This window comes from Anoplolepis gracilipes, chromosome 4 (genome assembly GCF_047496725.1).
Source record: "Anoplolepis gracilipes chromosome 4, ASM4749672v1, whole genome shotgun sequence".
In the NCBI taxonomy this organism is placed as follows: domain Eukaryota; kingdom Metazoa; phylum Arthropoda; class Insecta; order Hymenoptera; family Formicidae; genus Anoplolepis; species Anoplolepis gracilipes.
The window spans coordinates 9989132-10006188 of record NC_132973.1 but is presented as its reverse complement, the minus strand read 5'-3'; the positions used below and the strand labels follow the sequence as shown (position 1 = coordinate 10006188).

Genomic DNA, 17057 nt, shown 5'->3' with positions numbered 1-17057 from the left:
AATATTTAATCAAAACTGATTTTTAAAAATCATATTCTTTAGAAAAATTCTTTATTTACTTTAGATCTTTAATAATTTTATTATACACTAGAAAGAAATACTATATAACTTGATATGGTATTTATATTACAATTTTTGTATTATCTTTAGATCTTTATAATATATGGATGCTACTGGATAACCATGTGATTCAACAAATTGCCAATATTACGTCAATAGTATAGTGTAGCATTTCACTATTATTGATTGCGCACACAGCACCGTTGATTTATGAACGAGTGTATATTGACTAGAATAATTGAGTTTCGTTGCCGATGTAAACGCACCTGCCACACCAACGCAAAATAAAATGAAGATTAATAAAGATTTATCAAAGATCTTGATTTCTATGTTACCGATCAAGTTTCGTAATACAAGTAATTACAAGGATCCGATATAAGCTAGCTGTGTGTGCTATAATTGCTTTAAAATCGATTTTTCATTTTTAACTCTTATATTTATATCCAAGTATCAATTTAAAGTTTGTAAAGCTTTTGAAAAAAGCCACTAAACGTTTTCCCATCTTCATTCTTTAAATAATTTTATGTTGATTATATTATATTTAGAATAAAATCAAATATATAAAATTTTTCGACTATAGAACAACTTTGAAGACATTATGTATTGACATAAGGCAATAATATTAAACGAACACTCACAGAGATAATACAAGGAAACGAGAGTATGGCTCTGATGAAAACTCGAGTATTAACGCATCTAGCTCAAATTGTAACGTACTAAAATACGAGTACAGGAAGCGAATACAAGAGCAGGGTTAAAAGGGCGTTGCACGGCGTACGGCTTGTTCGTTTCACTCGGCAACGTGACCAACCAACGCGCGGTCTGTCGTCCTGAGTCATCCGGAGAACAGTCGTCGAGCCAGCCGAGCAGACAGGTTGCTACGTGCCCTCGAACCTCCGGACAAGAGCACGCGCACGCATGTGTGCACACGCGTGACGCGCGCTACACGCTTACTTTTTCGTCACGTGAGCGTCTCGTATATTCGTCACTTTGTATTACACTATCCAATGAACGTATGCAGTATTGATTTTTTATCCAAATAATACGTATAAAAAAAAAAAAATAAATTTTCATTCTTTCTAGCCATAAATACGTCCAAGTATTATTACGCGGGATTGTGAATAAATAATATTATTCGTTTGTAGATTTGAGACGCGCTGTATAATATCCGATGAAAGAAAAAATACCAATCGTGATAATAACAGTGGATAAAGTAAAACATGGTTAACTTGCAAAAGAAATGTGGACAAAAAATATATAGTAATTTTACTATATACATATATATATATATATTTGTAGAACATAAAATATAAAAAATACATGAGTCATGATACGATGCGATAACGATAATTATGTATTTTTAAAAGTTGGGACCGGTTAAAGATTGGAAAATTACCGCGACGATGACAGCTGCATCGAGAAAGGCATACACGGGAATTTGAGGGTCAGCTGGATGGTTGCTGGGAATCAGCTGATCCGTGAACAAAAGTCATAATTACGAGGCTCGCGAGTATCAAGTGTTTATTTCTATTCAAGTGTTTATGAATATTCAGTTTCTTCTCTCGAATATTTTTATGTAAAAGATAATCTTTTTTGAAAAAATAAATGAAAAGATGATCTCTTTTGAAAAAAAAAATTGAAATTGTAGAATAAATTTTTTTCACACAAGATTTTGCAAATATCAATTTCGAAGACTTTATATATCATAAAAATTTTTTTTTGGTTAGCTAATTTACATACATAATTAACATATTATAACATCGTGACTTAAATCATTCGATAAAAAAAGAAAAGATAATATGCTTTTAATAGCTATGAAAATTCGTTCAGATATTCTTCTCGAGAACGGAATGAACTATCGAGATGAGGATGAATCAGGGTGCACTCTCCTCAGAAGAATCGATCAATTTTTGTCGGACGTGACCGTGGGAAAGTACGATGGATAGGACGATCGATTCTCCCTTCCTTCGGTAGGACCGGAAGGTCGGTCTTACATGTATGCCACTCTGCGGCCTACGGTTTGGAATTTCGTACTTCCTGTCCTCGAACACGTATCACAGTTCCGGCTGTCGTGCAGAAAGATTGCTGCGTACGGAAAACGGAGAGGCCTTATCATACACTTAGAAATATAAAGTGACTCGCAATCACATTTTTCTCTCAAATTGTCTCACGTTTCCATTTCTATCACGTGATACTTTAAACATCTGAAAGATTATTCAAGATGTATTCGATCTATGAGATAACAGTAAAACTGATGTATAAAATTGTATCAATAATTCTGTATATAATTTTAGAAAAATCATTTAAAAATTATTTGATTATTATAATAAATTATTATAATAAAAAAAATTTAATTCGCACAAACAATTTATTTTTATCGTTAAAGAATTTATTTTCTTCAATCACGCATAAATTGATAATCGTTAACATATAGTTATGCGTGACAACTTTCTCTCCATGTAGCTTCTAAAAATCTAGAATTGTGCAATCGGGATTAAAATTGGGTCAAAAAGGTACACGATTCGAGTTCAAATCCAGAGCGATGTAACAGCAGCAGTCCGGAAAGCAATTTGCCGACAATTTTCGCCATATTCGTACTTGGTGCGAGTCAATTGCCGCCGGTAAACGCATTTATGACCCTCGAGCGAGTGAGACAAGACAAGCGCACCAGATATAGGCGATAAACTGATAACGCATGCATAACAACATTAACGATATACGCGTGTCTCTCATTGCGCGAGGCAGCTGGTCAAGCCAATGAAGGGCTCCGATTCATCACGATGTGTTGTTTGCGTCGTTTACTACCGCACTCACCATATCGTCACCGTTAAGATACGAGGAATATAATTTTTGAGCAGTCCGGAAATATAAAAAATACTTTCGAGATATGAATCATCTGTCTCGAGAAAGGAATACTCATTTTCGACGCTCTCGATTGTTTAACGAACGTCAATAAGAGAAAGATTAATGCATCATCGCTGTGACAGTAGTGCAAGCATAAAAAAAAGACAGTGCAATGTGACGAGGCAATTTAAAATTATCAATGACTCATGCTGTTATTAACGGTATATAAGATGTCACCAAATTCATTAAACACAAATACATCGTTCTTATACTTTGCGTGAAATGTACATACAGTTGAGCTATTTTTATTTTCAGGACATATCGGGACGTATTAAATTGAATATATTAACTCCGAGGAATTCGGAATTAATTTTTGTTTTAATGAAAATTTAATTAGATGTTTTCTTTCCTTTATATCTTTTATTTTTATCGAATTAAAACGATTTCTTCCAATATTATTATCTATTTTTAATATTAAAATTCTGTCGAAGCAAAATCTATTTTTGACACGAAATTTTATTTTTGTATTTAATTTCGAGTGCAATTGTTCGTTCGTGAAAAAATATGTAACGCAATATCTAGCTCGACTGTCGTTTATATCATAAAAACGGTAGATAAAAAATTTTAAACATATTTTTGTGGAAAGCACAAAACCTTTCGCCACCGATCACGATAGGCATTTCAAAAAGCATCCAATGGAAAAACCGTACGGATATACACAAGCAATGTATTCAAAGATGAATCACAAAGAGAGAGGTTTCTGGAAATTCTTTCATTCGCCACGGGGCGTCGTCGTCAGAAAAAAAGGTACGAAATTATCTTCGTTATATTTACAAATAAATATTCTACAGAAGGTCAAAGGACGATGGGAAAATAAATTGATTTCTGTCTAAAAATTTAACGTAAATTATTCCTGTGAACTTGACACACCATAATTAAAAATCTGTAAGTTTTTCTTAGAGTTCTGGTATTCTTTTAAATAGTTCCATATTTCTATGTAAAGATTTTAATTCTATAGTCATTAATTCTATAATCATCGGAACTATAATAATAATTATAGTTCCGATGATTAAACACAAAAAAATCAAATTCGAAAATATGATGTGCTAAGTTCACGCAACGCACAAAATCATGAAAATCAATTATTTCTTTAGAGTTCTAAAAGTTGACTTTATATGTTAAAAATGGCATTAACTTGAAAAATGATTATTTTTCAGGTAAAAATCATCAGATTTTTTTATAGAACTCCAGGAACGTTACACAGAACTCTGCTCAGATTGGCCTGAACTCGTAAAAAAATGTACAAATTACAATTTGGGCACTAGATTTAAAAAAATCGATTTTTTGCTTTTAATTGCTAGAACTATTGATATATTTAACACAAAACTGTAGAATTATTGTAAAATTAACTAGAACTAGAACTCTAAAAAAACTACAGATTTTTAAGTATGGCGTGCCAAGGTCACAGGAATATATAAATTACATTTTTTAAATAATGTTATATAATATTACGTTACAGAAATGTCACGTAAATTACATTTTATACGTGTAGTTTTATGCTTTTTGTGTCACTGAATTTGATAATAGTATTTTTACTTGTCTAAAGTCATGAAAAAATGGTCAAAATTTGTCTTAAAATTTGAAATAAATCGTTTTTAATAATAATAATAATATAATTAATAATAATTTTGTTTCAATTATTTAAATTATAATTTATTCTTACAACTTTGTTCACTGTAAATTAAAATATTTCAAATCTACTAGAATACTGATAACGAGATGTGTGATAATGATTAGATAATAAAATTAGTTAAACCTGACCCTATTATGGCGAATAGATAAAAATGAAAGGGTAATCAATTTTCTTTCATTCAAAGAATTTTAAGTCTTGTAATCAGATATGCATTTTCATGCATTGTGCAACTACAATGTTAAAATAGTAGACCTATACACGTGGACCTATAATAGTGGACTTGTATACACTGTTATAAAGGTTCTACCAGAGATAAAATTTTTGCAATGGAAATCTTTAAATTCATTTTAAAGGTATAAGAATTTTATTGTGTATGCCAATCGTTATTGACTGTCTTAAGCATTATCAGTTCTACTGGAATGACCACGATGCCAACGTGTCTATCTCATTGGCATGATGATGATACAAACGCACTTAACGCTTGTGCAAGAGTTCTCGACAGAGATAGTGATATTTAAGAATACGCTCTATATGTATACGATATTAGTATGCCATAGTATTACATATTTAATTTTCAGACGTCTTGTTATTTTTTAATCAACAAAGATACAAGACCCATAATACAAATAATTAACTAGTTAGTTTAAAAGTTGTCTCTGACCATATTACTAGAAAAGATTTATTTTAAAACAAATTTTTTCATAATTTTGGAAAAATTAAATCATTAAATTCATTAAAAAATGCTATCAAAAAGTGTTAGATTATATGTATAATTTGTATGTTGTATTTGTATATTTTTAGGTAGAATTCCATTTATTTTTTCCTTAATTTTTGTGTTACAAAAACGCTACGAGATAAATTTCTTTATCTTCTTTTCAAATATACTGATATATTAATAGCCAATGAAAGTAATGACCAGTTTGCCGCAAACGATATATAATCAGCAAATCATGTTGATGACATTAAACGTGCTGTTTGCGCGGCTATGATTAACAACAAAGTCATTATGAATGGATAATAACACCACCTTAGCAAACTCGTATAACTGTGCAGAGTCAAACATTGCAGGATTTTCCGCGTGAATGCTTTTGTAATAACAACGGCGATCATTACGTTAGAAAACTTAATGCTTTCCCGAGCATTTCGCTGTCTGGAAGTGTGCGAAAAAAAAATGAAACGTTACCTAGATGTTCCTCTAAGTGCGTCAAAGCTGCAAAGCTGTTTCGCTGTGTCAGCCTATTTCGTCAGCACGGTAAAAGATTTCTCTGTTGAGAAACATTGCACTTCTAAGGAACATCAGTTGAAAAAAAAAGTAAATTTTAAATATAATAAAGAAGAGTAATTTTTTCGATAAATTATGCTCGATTGTTTTAAAAAAATAATCTAAAAAACATTTTGATGCTAATTTTAATTAGAAAATTATCCTGCACAAATTTTCTTAAGCAAAAAAAATTGTATATCGTTTATAAGATTCTTCAAGTTTTTTTTTTTTTTCTTCAAACTCTGTGCATCTTTCTTTATTAATTGACGAACGACGTGGCTCAAATATTTAATTTTATATATAATTCCTACAATTTGATAAATGTATGAAAAATAATTCATACTATTTGCGGTTAACGATTATGAACACGTTGGTACTTTGTGGAAGGAGCATCAATATTTGCAGACTTCCGGTCTACAACAGTAACGTCAGTATGCAGAATCACTTTGTATTATGCCATTGCTGCGATAATCGAGAGAGCATTAGCCTCTCCCGATGTTAGAATCATTGTTTTCGACATGCGTCATCAGTCATCAATCATCACAGAGAAACGGCGCGATTCTCGCGAGGGACTGATAATTCCTAATTTCACACACTGCTATTACGAAAACAGATTGCAATAATCGTGGTAAACATTACTCAGAGTTCGATGCGTGAGTAAAACTAAACACGGAATGAATAAATCTATATCTCGTGTGTTGTGTTTTCACTTTTTAATTTACTTAGGAAAAAATTACATATATATAAATATACATTATTTTCACTTTTGACGTCATTTTGAAATCTTTTTCCGAATATCTATTTCCTTCTCAATGTTTTATAAACAATTCTAATTTGAAATTGTTATTCACGTATACAAGTTCGTGTATATGTATTCGTAATATATATAGATAAACCTAATATTTATATTTATGTAGTTTCCTAGATAGTAAATTTCATTTTCACTCGTCCATTTAATTTCGCGATGATAATCAGAAAATGGTATCGATTCTACTGCGGTTCGACTTTTAAAAGAATTGATCAAAAAATTAAAGATGTAAAAAAAGACGCTGGAAGAGTTCCAAGAAGAAACATTTAATGACGACGTAATTACGAATCATCATATGACAATATATTGCAAGGTTGATCGAATCAATCATTTTGCAAGAAATTTGTCTCAAAAATTATTCTCAAAATATTCTTATAATTCATAATTTTAATTTGGCAATAATGACACATTCTCCTTGAAATTTAGAGTAAATTTTTCCTCAAAAATGTCGAAAAAAGTTACTTAGCGCAATCTTTTTGATATATTCGTCATCAATTAAAATTCTATCAAAAAATAAATTAATTCTAATAGAGATTAATTAAAAAATACAATTTTGTTGTGTGTGTCCCTGTGTGAAATCTCTTTTTTTCCAATCGCTTGTATCTCACAGAAAACTCTAATTACTTGTCCTTGTTAATTATTGCTAAAGAAAAATAAACTCAAAAATCAGAGAGCGTGCTCATTAAAATCGAGATCGTAAATTGTGAAACACTGTTTATCTCTACCTGTAAAAAAAATACCGTATTTTGACTGTCACGATAGAAGCGATAATGGAACAAAAACTGTTAGTAATTACCGTTTCTCGAAAGATAAGGAGGTTTTTCACAGTATAATAAGCGTTTCTTTTTTCTTTCTTTTCTTTTTTTCTTTTTAATTCATTCAAAATGACCGATTCGAGAAGATTGAAAAAAAAAAAAAAAAAAAAAAAAAAAACAAGAAAAAAAAGGAAAGGAGGCAGGACTCACCGAGACGAAGCTCGCCAAAGTTTCCACAGCCGATTTTCTTGCCGACCCGGAAGTTCGGGCCGACCATGAGCACGCCGGACGACGAGGTGACGCTGTGCCGGGACGAGTGCACGTTCGACCGGGCGGCGTTCCCGCTGCCCCTGGAGGTCCGCTTGGCGACCTCCTGCTCGCGCTCCGAGTTGCGCGCCCCGAGCTCCTTGTCGCCGCGGTTGTCCCTGCCGTCTCGTTGCTTCTGCATCTCGTACCTGCCGTTATTATCCACGGTTGCGGCGATATTTTACAAAAATATCCTGGCGCACGATCCGATCAACTTGGATGATGATAAACACGCAGTCGCACGGATTTTTTTTCACCACACTCGCTCGACGACGACGACGACGACGACGACGACGACGACGACGACGACGACGACGATGTTAGTTCCGCGATCAGTGACGGGGATCGATCCCCGTGAAGGGCATATCTTATATGCCCCTAGGAAACCGCGGGCACCACGACACGAAAGAATAAAACGGAACACGACACGACACGACACAACACGACACGACACGACACGACACGACACTCGTCGCAGTTTCCGCAAGCGGAAAAGGGCACGCGCGGGCGCGGTATATACTAGGTGTATAGGGCGCGGAAGGGAAGGACGCGCGGGCGGCGAAGGCGAGGTGGGGGAGGAGAGTGTGTCGAGGGGGCTGCTGGTTGACTGTCAGAGTTCGACGGACGATGCCACCTCCGAGGGGGGCAATCAATTGCCGTGTCAGTCTAACCTCTCGCGCCCGGCGATGTATGTTTTCTCACTCGCCGAACTGATATTTACACCCGAGAGGAACGGTAGGGTGCGGCGCGTAATCGAGGAAGCGTAATATCTTCCGGGGTGCACCTTCTCCCAGATTCACGTCTGAGGATCGCGGCCTGGTTGACGATCGTCACGGGAGCGGAAGGAATCCTAGTACGGGGCTCGATGCGGCGTCCAACAGCGTCGTCGGCCCGGACGAGCCCATAGCAATTTCGATCCGTCTCTCGTGCCCGGCGACCGCCGCCGGGATGCCGGAACGACAGTCGACGACTCGAGGAATCGCGCGGCTCACGCTCTGACGACGCGACGCGGCAGCACGGCATTACCGTGGCGGCTGTTCTTCCTGCGCTCGTCCGCGGCTTCTGTCTTGTTGTCGTCGTTCCCACTGATGCCGGTGATGCTGACGATGTTGCTGCTACTGTTGCTGGCGCGTCCCGCGATCCTCGCCACCGTCTCCATTAATCGAGATCTACGCGAGCGAGCGGGTGCCCGCGCGCGATCGAGATCCACCTCCGCGATTCCGCGCGCTCTAGCTCTCTCTCTCTCTCTCTCTCTCTCTTTCTCTCTTCCTCACCTCCTCGACTCGATTCACTCGACGCGATTTCACGCAACTTCACTCGACTTGGAGCAGCGCATTCACAGACACCCGTCCGCGGATAGGCAACGGCGTAACGCTGAGAGTCCCTAGGATCACACTTATTTCGTCCACCTACGCGCGTATTATATCGTCTTTTTTTTTTTTTTTTTTTTTTTTTTCTTTTCCTCCCGTTCGTCGTATCAATGATATCACCCAATTCGATACACTCTTTCTATATATCACTGTCGCTAAGACACTCGCCGAACTCTGGCAAACGTGCTGCTTCGAAATCTCTCTGTCTCTCTCTCTCTCTCTCTCTCTCTCTCTTTTTCTCCTCCCGTTGTCCTGTTCCGTATTCCTACTCACTCACAGACACAACGGACACGGTTGTTGCAGTGACGTTTTCGCGTTACACAGGATCTCGCACCGCACAGATCCCGTAAACTCATCTCATCCGCGATTAAATTGCTCGCGGACAACGGGCCAACGATCCTGCCCCTCGCGCTCGACGGGACATGAGTGAGTTAAGTTGCTACGGACACGGGCACCGGCAGGCCTGTCAACCGCACGACCCACGATGACGTCCTCTCCAGTGGTGTCAAGAGTCAGGAGGGATTTTTGCGCGCATGCGCAGTAACATGTGCCACTTCATTTGGAGGACTATAGAGAATATTAAAAACAAATTATGTAAAAAGATAATAAAATTTACAGATAATTGTAACAGAGTTTACTCTACTTTTACTCCAACTTGTTATTTGTTGCAAATTGCAGAAATATTAATGTTCTACAAGTACAGAAAGATAGTTATAAACATTGAAAATAAATAAAATTTATATATATATAGTTTTTTAATATAAAAAAATTTATACTTTTCCTCTTCTCATTTATTTATTTTATTAATATAAATAATAAGAAAAAATTTATATTTGTATCAAAACCATATTTGAATTTCTAAAATAATAGATTTGTCAAAGCAGTTACATGATTCATTATGTTAAGAAAAATCCTTTTGTTTGATATTTAACTTAGGATTGCCGGCTTGGAAACTTAACTCATCCTACGTGTGACATTACAAGAAATTAAAAATTAAACATTTGTACGCTGTCCAAGGGTCGGCAGAAGAGAATGTGGAGACCTCTGTCGGCTGTGAATTACAGGATTATTATTCCAAAATAAAAGAAAATTGTAATAAAATTATGACAATCAGCAGCAGTGTTTTTATTAACGTACGGAGAGGTTCCTTTGAAAAAAGCCGAAATAAAATTTCCAAAAATGTGCTATTGACTGCGAACTGTGCGGAAATTTTTAAAATCGAAAGAAAAATAATAGAGTTTACTCTCTCTATTTTGTCTTCTCGCACGCGGAAATTGACCAATCGCGTTTTAAGTCTATGATAGTGTTCTTTTATGCTGATAGCTGCACGCATGCGCAATGCAACTGAATTCTGAGTTGGCAGGCGTGTCGGAACAAGCGCGTGTTACAAAAGTACATTTACTCGGATGAGAATCTCCTTTTATATATATAAAGAACTTAATTTTCGATATTCGTACAATTGTTATTTCGTAAATCTTACACATGTTATGTGACTGCGCGTGTAAACGAAACGGAGAGACGCAAAAACTAAAGATCGATATGACAGCACGTGAATATCTGGCGTGTAAGTGACGTAACAGCAACAGCTCTTCTAACACGAAAAAATGGCCGGCGCCGTGTGGGCCGAGGACGAGATCGAACGAAAGTGGGACCGCTGTTTTACGGATGCCATTCTCAAACTAAGTAATTAAAGTTTCTGAAAAATCCGCGATGGCAGGTATATTTTTTGCGACGTTACTCACGAATCTGTTTTTTTTTTTTCAGGCGGCGGTGTAGTCCTTGGCGGAGTGTTTTCTCTATTTTTCTTCAAAAGTAAGACTTTACTCATGGATACATATCATTAGAATGCTCTTATGATGTAACTATACGTATTATTATAACTCTGCCTTTTCTTAGAATTACAAATAATAGATTTGTTCTTTGCCAAGTTTCTTGCACTAATTTATATTAAAAATGAGATAGATGTTTATTTAGAAGTTGAAAAGAAAGAGAGAAGAAAAACAAAGTGTAAGAAATTTTATAGCTGCAAAGAACTTCTCATAAAATTTAGTCTAATAATTTCTGAAATAAATTTTATAGTGAATTGCATAATATATAAATTACAATTATACATATTGTTAAAAAATAATATATGTAATCTTTTTTAATTCTATATACACTTATATAACTTCTTATGTTTATAATATAATTTTCAGAATATTTTTTATAATTTTTATCTTTTAATTTGGTTTTTCAATATAAAGATATATACAATATTTTGATATGATATAGCAATTTTGATAGATAATAGCATCATATATATATTTGGACACAAGTACATGTTTAAATTTAATCAATAGAGTAAAACTAATTCAAAAGATTTCCACATTATCTTGTCAAATTGCTCTCTTTAATTATTTCATAGTAAAATATATAAGTATTTTTAATTCTCTTTTTCTAGGGAAGAGGTGGCCCATTATAACTGGTGCTGGGTTTGGATTAGGCATGGCATATTCCAATTGTGAAGGAGATATAAATGCATCGATACATCAACAGACATCTAGAAGCTGTAAATCTGAAGGAAAGAAATAATTATTAGGATCTATTGTAAAAATAAAATTAAAGTTATTATTAAAATAAAAGTATCAATAAATTGAATAACTGTTTGCATTAATCGACTCTATATCTCTAATCTTTATTCTGGTAATTTATAATCTTATTTTAATATCTTTTAAGTTTATTTTATAAATATATTCTAATCCCCACAGCTTCTCATCTCCCCTTAAACAATAAACAAGAAATTGTTTAGTAAAAGATATATTTCTTTTATGGTGCATTCATTATAATTGTTTAATATAATATAATGATAGAAAAATACATAACTATAACTATTGTATCATATCTAGAAATATTAATACGCATAAATTTATAACAATTGTAATATTATGTTAAAAAAATACAAGCTTTATATTGTTTTAATTTTCTTAATTTTTTAAATTTTCTTCTGTTGCTTAAAATTATTAAACCGCACACTTGTATTACATAAACTCTTTCAGTAATTTATTATAATTTAAATGTAACAATGTTAAAAGTGTACATTGTGACTTTGATTTGTTCTGTTCCCCTAGTGAAGTGAACATAGGATATATAGGACTCTTGGATTATATATTTGCTTGGAGAACAAAACAAATCATATGGAACGGTATACATACAATACATTTACAATTAAATATATAGAGTAGGAAGTGTACATGTATATAGAATTTGTATACATTCAAATTTCAGTTGTCTTTTTAAATATTTGTAATATTAAGCAATAATTTTGCGTCAATATCATAACATTTTAATACAATTTCAGAATTTCAAAAATGATTAATTTACTGTATTTGTATAATTTCTTTAAAGAACAAAAAAGCATAACAATGTATCATAAAGAACAGGAATGTCACATATGAAGCTATAATTGATATCAGTAGCATTAATGGTGTGAACCATTACAATAAACTCTGTATATATGTGTTACATAATTTATATATTAATAAATATATAAACTTATATTTTAATTTGTAATAAAATCTTTGACAGTTTGACCAAATTTTAAATGTAAAGAAATATGTGCAAATAAATTTTAATTTTGGAGATTCTGATCGTTTTTCACATATATATATATATATATATATATATATATATATATTAAAATGAAATTTTTATCTTTATTTGGCATCTTAGTATACTTTAGTATACCTTTAGGCTTTAAATATGTTATCAAAATAGGCATGAGAAAAACAATTATATCTTAAGATTAAACACCATGCCCAAAAATTGTTCGTAGTGGATTGTTATAACACCATCCAAATCTGTGTCTAATCGTCTGAAAGCGGAGGTCAAAGTCTAAAAATAGAAAATATGATTATTATATTATTTTACAAGAATTTTTCGCAAATATTTTCCAAATTGGTAACCAAGTATAAAAGTGTGATCAAGCATTAAAAGGAATTAAAAAATTAGTTACTCAATATTATTTAACTGTATAATTTAGAATCAACAATTCATTTAAATGCATATTTAATTTATGATTATTATTATCAATGCTTATATAAATTAGAGTTTTCATATAAAAATTAATAGATAAATATTTCCAGACAGGCTCAAACGATTTAATGTCTAATAAAACAGATTGTTTTATATATATTTAACATAAGCATATATACTTACGTATAATACTATGCAACATTGTATAAAGTCATCAAAGTATATTGTACCACGACCTGCACGATCATATTTTCTTATAAGCATGTCAATTGTCTGATCTGTTAGTCGGTACCCAAAGTTTGTAAGAGCAGTCTTTAATTCGTTGCGGTCAATGTTACCGCTATTATCGCGATCAAATGATCGAAAACAATTTTCCCAGTCAGTAACATATTTCCACAATGCTCCAAATTCTTCAAAACTCACAGTACCAGTTTGGTTTTTATCAAACATACCTGTAGTAGGATCGATTTTGTCAGTGTCAAACATACCTGCATCAACAAAGTTAAAAGAACAAAATGATAGTTATGTCAAAAGACCATGCAAATTAATCTTATAATGCAATACTATCTTATAAGAATAAAAAATATGCACTACATACTATCATTTAAAAGAAATTAATATCAGACATTAATTCCTCTAGCACTAAGTAACAAATATTAGACTTTCAACTTAACACGGCAGAGTAATTTACATGCCAACATTTCAACAAGCAGCTATAAGAAAATTATAGATATAATAATATATAAATTATAAATTTACATGGTCATTTGAAAAGATGATATGAAAATATTTTACCAATCATTAGACGAACAGTTTCTGGATTAAATGGTGTCCATGTGCCATTTGAGAGAGCTTGTTGTAATTCGTCCGCAGTAATTGTACCAGATCTGTCTTTATCCACCCTAAGACCAAGATATTATTTCTTTAATTATCCAAAATTAAGTATCACGATAACATTATCACAATTAAAATTTTCATTACTTTAATCTTTCTGTTTCTTTTATGGAAATATTCAACAATGTTAGAATGTGAAAAAATAAAATTTAAATGAGGAAGACTGTACATGTGTCTATTACAGTAATAACAATAAAAATTAATAAAGATTCTGAAAACAAGAAATAACCAGCTTGTTAAAAGAAAATAGCAGGCAAGATTTCTAAAGAGGTAGCATATTTTGCATCGTGACTAATTTATAAAGTATTACCTTTGGAATACACTCCAAAGAAATTCCTGGCTGGGCATTGGCGAGACGAAAGACATTTTTCCGCCCTTCGGAAAACAGCAAGACTACAAGAGCAAAATTAAACAGGCACTATATCTTGCGCGATATTACGTTAGAAACACAGATAATTGTTGATAATCACTACGAAACGTAACCACTTTGTGCCGAAACTCCCCGAAAGCGTGAATGTTATTCGAACACGTCACTTTATATACGGTTTAGATAGCGTGATAGCTAATACGGATTGCGCAAGCGTAACCTGTCATTGTGCGGTTGGTTGAATGTGACGTTATTGTGCGCCATTTTTAAAATACCGTGAGACAGTTTTCTCAATATAAACTTGTACATAATTTGGAATTTAATTATTCTGATACCTTATCAATTTATATTTAATAATTTTTTGATAATTTAATTTTTACTCATTTTATTCACTCATCTGTACTTATAAATATATTTGTATATCTCTATTGTCATTATGGTATTTAATGACATATACTATATATAAAAACATTATATATAATATTCTATATTATAATATATTTTATTATATAAAAACATTTTTACAAAAAAGATTAGGAAAAGTCGATGGGTTCTTTCACAAATTCTTCATGTGTTAATATTAGGGTGTTTTGGGTTTATTTATCTTCCATGCCCCAATATTGTATCTAAGCCATATAAATAGTAAGTCTCTGCCCATTTGCAACCAACTCCAAAACGGTATTATCTTGGAACCTTCAATTTCCGTCCAATTAACTGCTATTTCATTTATGGGAATGTTAAGAGTTTGTGCAATGTAAAGCATTTCTACATCAAAAGCCCAACGTTCGACATGTAGCGCTTCAAATATCGTTCTCGCTGATTTTCTCGTTAGAAGTTTAAATCCGCATTGAGTATCTCTAATACCCTTTACGCACAACAGCCAGACTAAAAAATGGAATCCATGCATAAGAAACAGTCGAAAGTAAGATCGCTTTGCAGTTTCTTCTTTTTCTAAATGCGCTCTTGATCCACATATTATTGCGTCTGATAATGCTGTTTTTTCAGGTTTGCTTGTATAATCAACTGAAAACAAATTTGTTACAATTAATAATCTAAAATTTATAATTATATAAGAACAATAGAATTATTACTTTTAAATGTAAATACATATAATCTAAGCACAATATAATAATAGCAAAAACTAAATTTTTTTTTAATATTAAATATAACTTACATCCTAAAACTTCTGTTAAACTCTCATCTAATTTTTGTAGATCACTGAACTTTGTAGCACCATCTGCATCTGCAAATAACAAAGCACTGCCTCTTGCACTCAGCATACCCTTGAATCAAATTTTAAAATCTTAAATTTTATAATATAAAGTTAGGTATTAACTAGATCAGAAGCACTAATATAAAAATTTTAATATATATATTTAAAATTTAGTTTAACTTATCAATTTTACTAACCAGTCTTACAGCACCACCTTTCCCTCTATTTTTAACAAGATTTAACACTCTCAGTGTGTTATATTTTGATGCATAATACTGTGCAATATTTACAGTTTTATCTGTGCTACCATCGCTAACAACTATTACTTCATAAGTAAATTCAGATGCTCTGCTTTTTGCACGCTTTTCTAAATATTCCAAACATTCATCCAACATTGTAGGTACTATTAAATAAAAATATAATTAAACATATATAAATATATATATGCATATATAATATAAGAAAAATTTTTATATGCAATGAATCTTACATCTATGTTCTTCATTGTAAGCAGGTATAATGACACTGAGATGTATACTCCAAGGATCATGTAACGAAGCAAATGCTTCCTTCATCTCTGTTTGGCAGTTAAAAAAGAACTTTTCGTTTTCATCCCTCCAAATTTTGGGATACCGTTCACTTGTTAGGTATATTATTATGCAAAACTGAAACAAACATTTATATTTTTATAAAAAAAGCATTGTATTATAATTATTCTCTCACGATTTTTATAAAATATTGAATATTACTCCATAAATTATCTGTAAAATAACACATTATTTAAAGAAAAAAGTGTAAACGTAAGCCAGACAGATAATTTTGATACGTACCAAAAATATACTAAGTATAATCAGTGATATTCCAAAAGAGACCAGACAGCCTAATGATAACATTTTGATACGGGCGTATACTTAGAACACAAGAATTATGGAATAACATAAAAAATATATCAAAAATAATGAGCATATCTTCCTTTCATTTTCCGGTAACATACGTCCACCAAACGTCACCTAAAAGTCAGTTTGTTCGTTTTAATCGTTCTTTTTGTCCTCAGGGTCTCAGTGTTGGGAGATAAAGGAACAAATTCGCGCATGCGTAGGCGTAGAAACAGAGAGAAGCGTGAGAGACGCCACGGCCCAGTTTTACGTGATCCCTGAAAGCGATACGCCCTCTGTGGACATAAAAACGTGGACATTGAACTACATAACCAATGTCCACGAATGTTGTCAATGGATAACACATAATGTGCACAGTTTTGGTTGCGATCTGTGCTATGTCCACAAAATTTATTAACACATTTTGCTTATTCACTTTCATCTAAAAATAATTTCTTATTTCTCCACACTGGCAACAATTTACTTTTAATATCAAATAATCATGTATGAATATTGTCAATATTCTAATTTTGCCAATAATAATCTTGATTTTTGGTAATTCTTTTTCTTTTATTAAACGCTATTTTTACATTCTACATT

At 32.8% G+C, this 17057-nt stretch overlaps 4 protein-coding genes across 13 annotated transcripts in view; 1 reads left to right on the top strand and 3 right to left on the bottom strand.

Moving 5' to 3' along the window:
- Positions 1-9609, bottom strand: part of Gish (casein kinase I gish) — a 33498-nt gene extending 23889 nt beyond the window's left edge. For 2 of the 8 annotated variants that reach the window (XM_072890478.1, XM_072890473.1), the window contains exon 1: positions 7632-9603. In XM_072890478.1, coding sequence (XP_072746579.1) covers positions 7632-7869 — 238 coding nt within the window. In that variant the 5' untranslated portion in view covers positions 7870-9603. Of the gene's footprint in view, positions 1-7631 lie in introns of all 8 variants that reach the window. The other 6 variants (XM_072890479.1, XM_072890477.1, XM_072890474.1 and 3 more) reach the window with 6 other exon arrangements.
- Positions 9610-10518: 909 nt separating this feature from the next.
- LOC140664885 (MICOS complex subunit Mic10) lies at positions 10519-11737 on the top strand. Its single transcript, XM_072890489.1, has 3 exons — positions 10519-10780; positions 10862-10909; positions 11538-11737. Exons 1-3 carry the CDS (start codon positions 10702-10704, stop codon positions 11666-11668), a joined length of 258 nt encoding a protein of 85 aa, XP_072746590.1. The 5' UTR covers positions 10519-10701; the 3' UTR covers positions 11669-11737.
- On the bottom strand, positions 11563-14581 carry Alg-2 (Apoptosis-linked gene-2). 3 transcript variants are annotated; one of them, XM_072890487.1, is made up of 5 exons: positions 14313-14581; positions 13904-14010; positions 13292-13596; positions 12821-12967; positions 11563-11651 (listed from the first exon to the last, which is right to left on the bottom strand). In XM_072890487.1, the coding sequence occupies exons 1-4, from the start codon at positions 14366-14368 to the stop codon at positions 12866-12868; spliced, it is 570 nt and encodes a 189-aa protein (XP_072746588.1). In that variant the 5' UTR covers positions 14369-14581; the 3' UTR covers positions 11563-11651; positions 12821-12865. The 3 variants fall into 3 exon arrangements, with proteins under 3 accessions (XP_072746588.1, XP_072746586.1, XP_072746589.1); XM_072890485.1 differs by lacking the exon at positions 11563-11651 and having other exon boundaries at positions 11771-12967; XM_072890488.1 differs by lacking the exon at positions 11563-11651 and having other exon boundaries at positions 11771-12967; positions 13292-13560; positions 14313-14576.
- A 163-nt stretch (positions 14582-14744) lies between these two features.
- Wol (Dolichyl-phosphate beta-glucosyltransferase wollknaeuel) lies at positions 14745-16662 on the bottom strand. Its single transcript, XM_072890482.1, has 5 exons — positions 16413-16662; positions 16073-16247; positions 15780-15985; positions 15544-15652; positions 14745-15392 (listed from the first exon to the last, which is right to left on the bottom strand). The coding sequence occupies exons 1-5, from the start codon at positions 16473-16475 to the stop codon at positions 14950-14952; spliced, it is 996 nt and encodes a 331-aa protein (XP_072746583.1). The 5' UTR covers positions 16476-16662; the 3' UTR covers positions 14745-14949.
- Positions 16663-17057: the final 395 nt, after the last annotated feature.

What these genes read in the sequence shown, in the direction of transcription:
- Alg-2 (XM_072890487.1), bottom strand. Translation starts at nt 14,368, where the DNA reads ATGTCTTTCGTCTCGCCAATGCCCAGCCAGGAATTTCTTTGGAGTGTA. An exon ending in AACTGTTCGTCTAATGATTG is followed by an intron (nt 13,597 to 13,903) that starts GTAAAATATTTT and finishes TTGTTGATGCAG; the next exon opens with GTATGTTTGACACTGACAAA. An exon ending in AATGTTGCATAGTATTATAC is followed by an intron (nt 12,968 to 13,291) that starts GTAAGTATATAT and finishes TTCTATTTTTAG; the next exon opens with ACTTTGACCTCCGCTTTCAG.
- Wol (XM_072890482.1), bottom strand. Translation starts at nt 16,475, where the DNA reads ATGTTATCATTAGGCTGTCTGGTCTCTTTTGGAATATCACTGATTATA. An exon ending in AAGGTGGTGCTGTAAGACTG is followed by an intron (nt 15,653 to 15,779) that starts GTTAGTAAAATT and finishes ATTTGATTCAAG; the next exon opens with GGTATGCTGAGTGCAAGAGG. An exon ending in TTTAACAGAAGTTTTAGGAT is followed by an intron (nt 15,393 to 15,543) that starts GTAAGTTATATT and finishes ATTTGTTTTCAG; the next exon opens with TTGATTATACAAGCAAACCT.
- LOC140664885 (XM_072890489.1), top strand. Translation starts at nt 10,702, where the DNA reads ATGGCCGGCGCCGTGTGGGCCGAGGACGAGATCGAACGAAAGTGGGAC. An exon ending in GGATGCCATTCTCAAACTAA is followed by an intron (nt 10,781 to 10,861) that starts GTAATTAAAGTT and finishes TTTTTTTTTCAG; the next exon opens with GCGGCGGTGTAGTCCTTGGC. An exon ending in TTCTCTATTTTTCTTCAAAA is followed by an intron (nt 10,910 to 11,537) that starts GTAAGACTTTAC and finishes CTCTTTTTCTAG; the next exon opens with GGAAGAGGTGGCCCATTATA.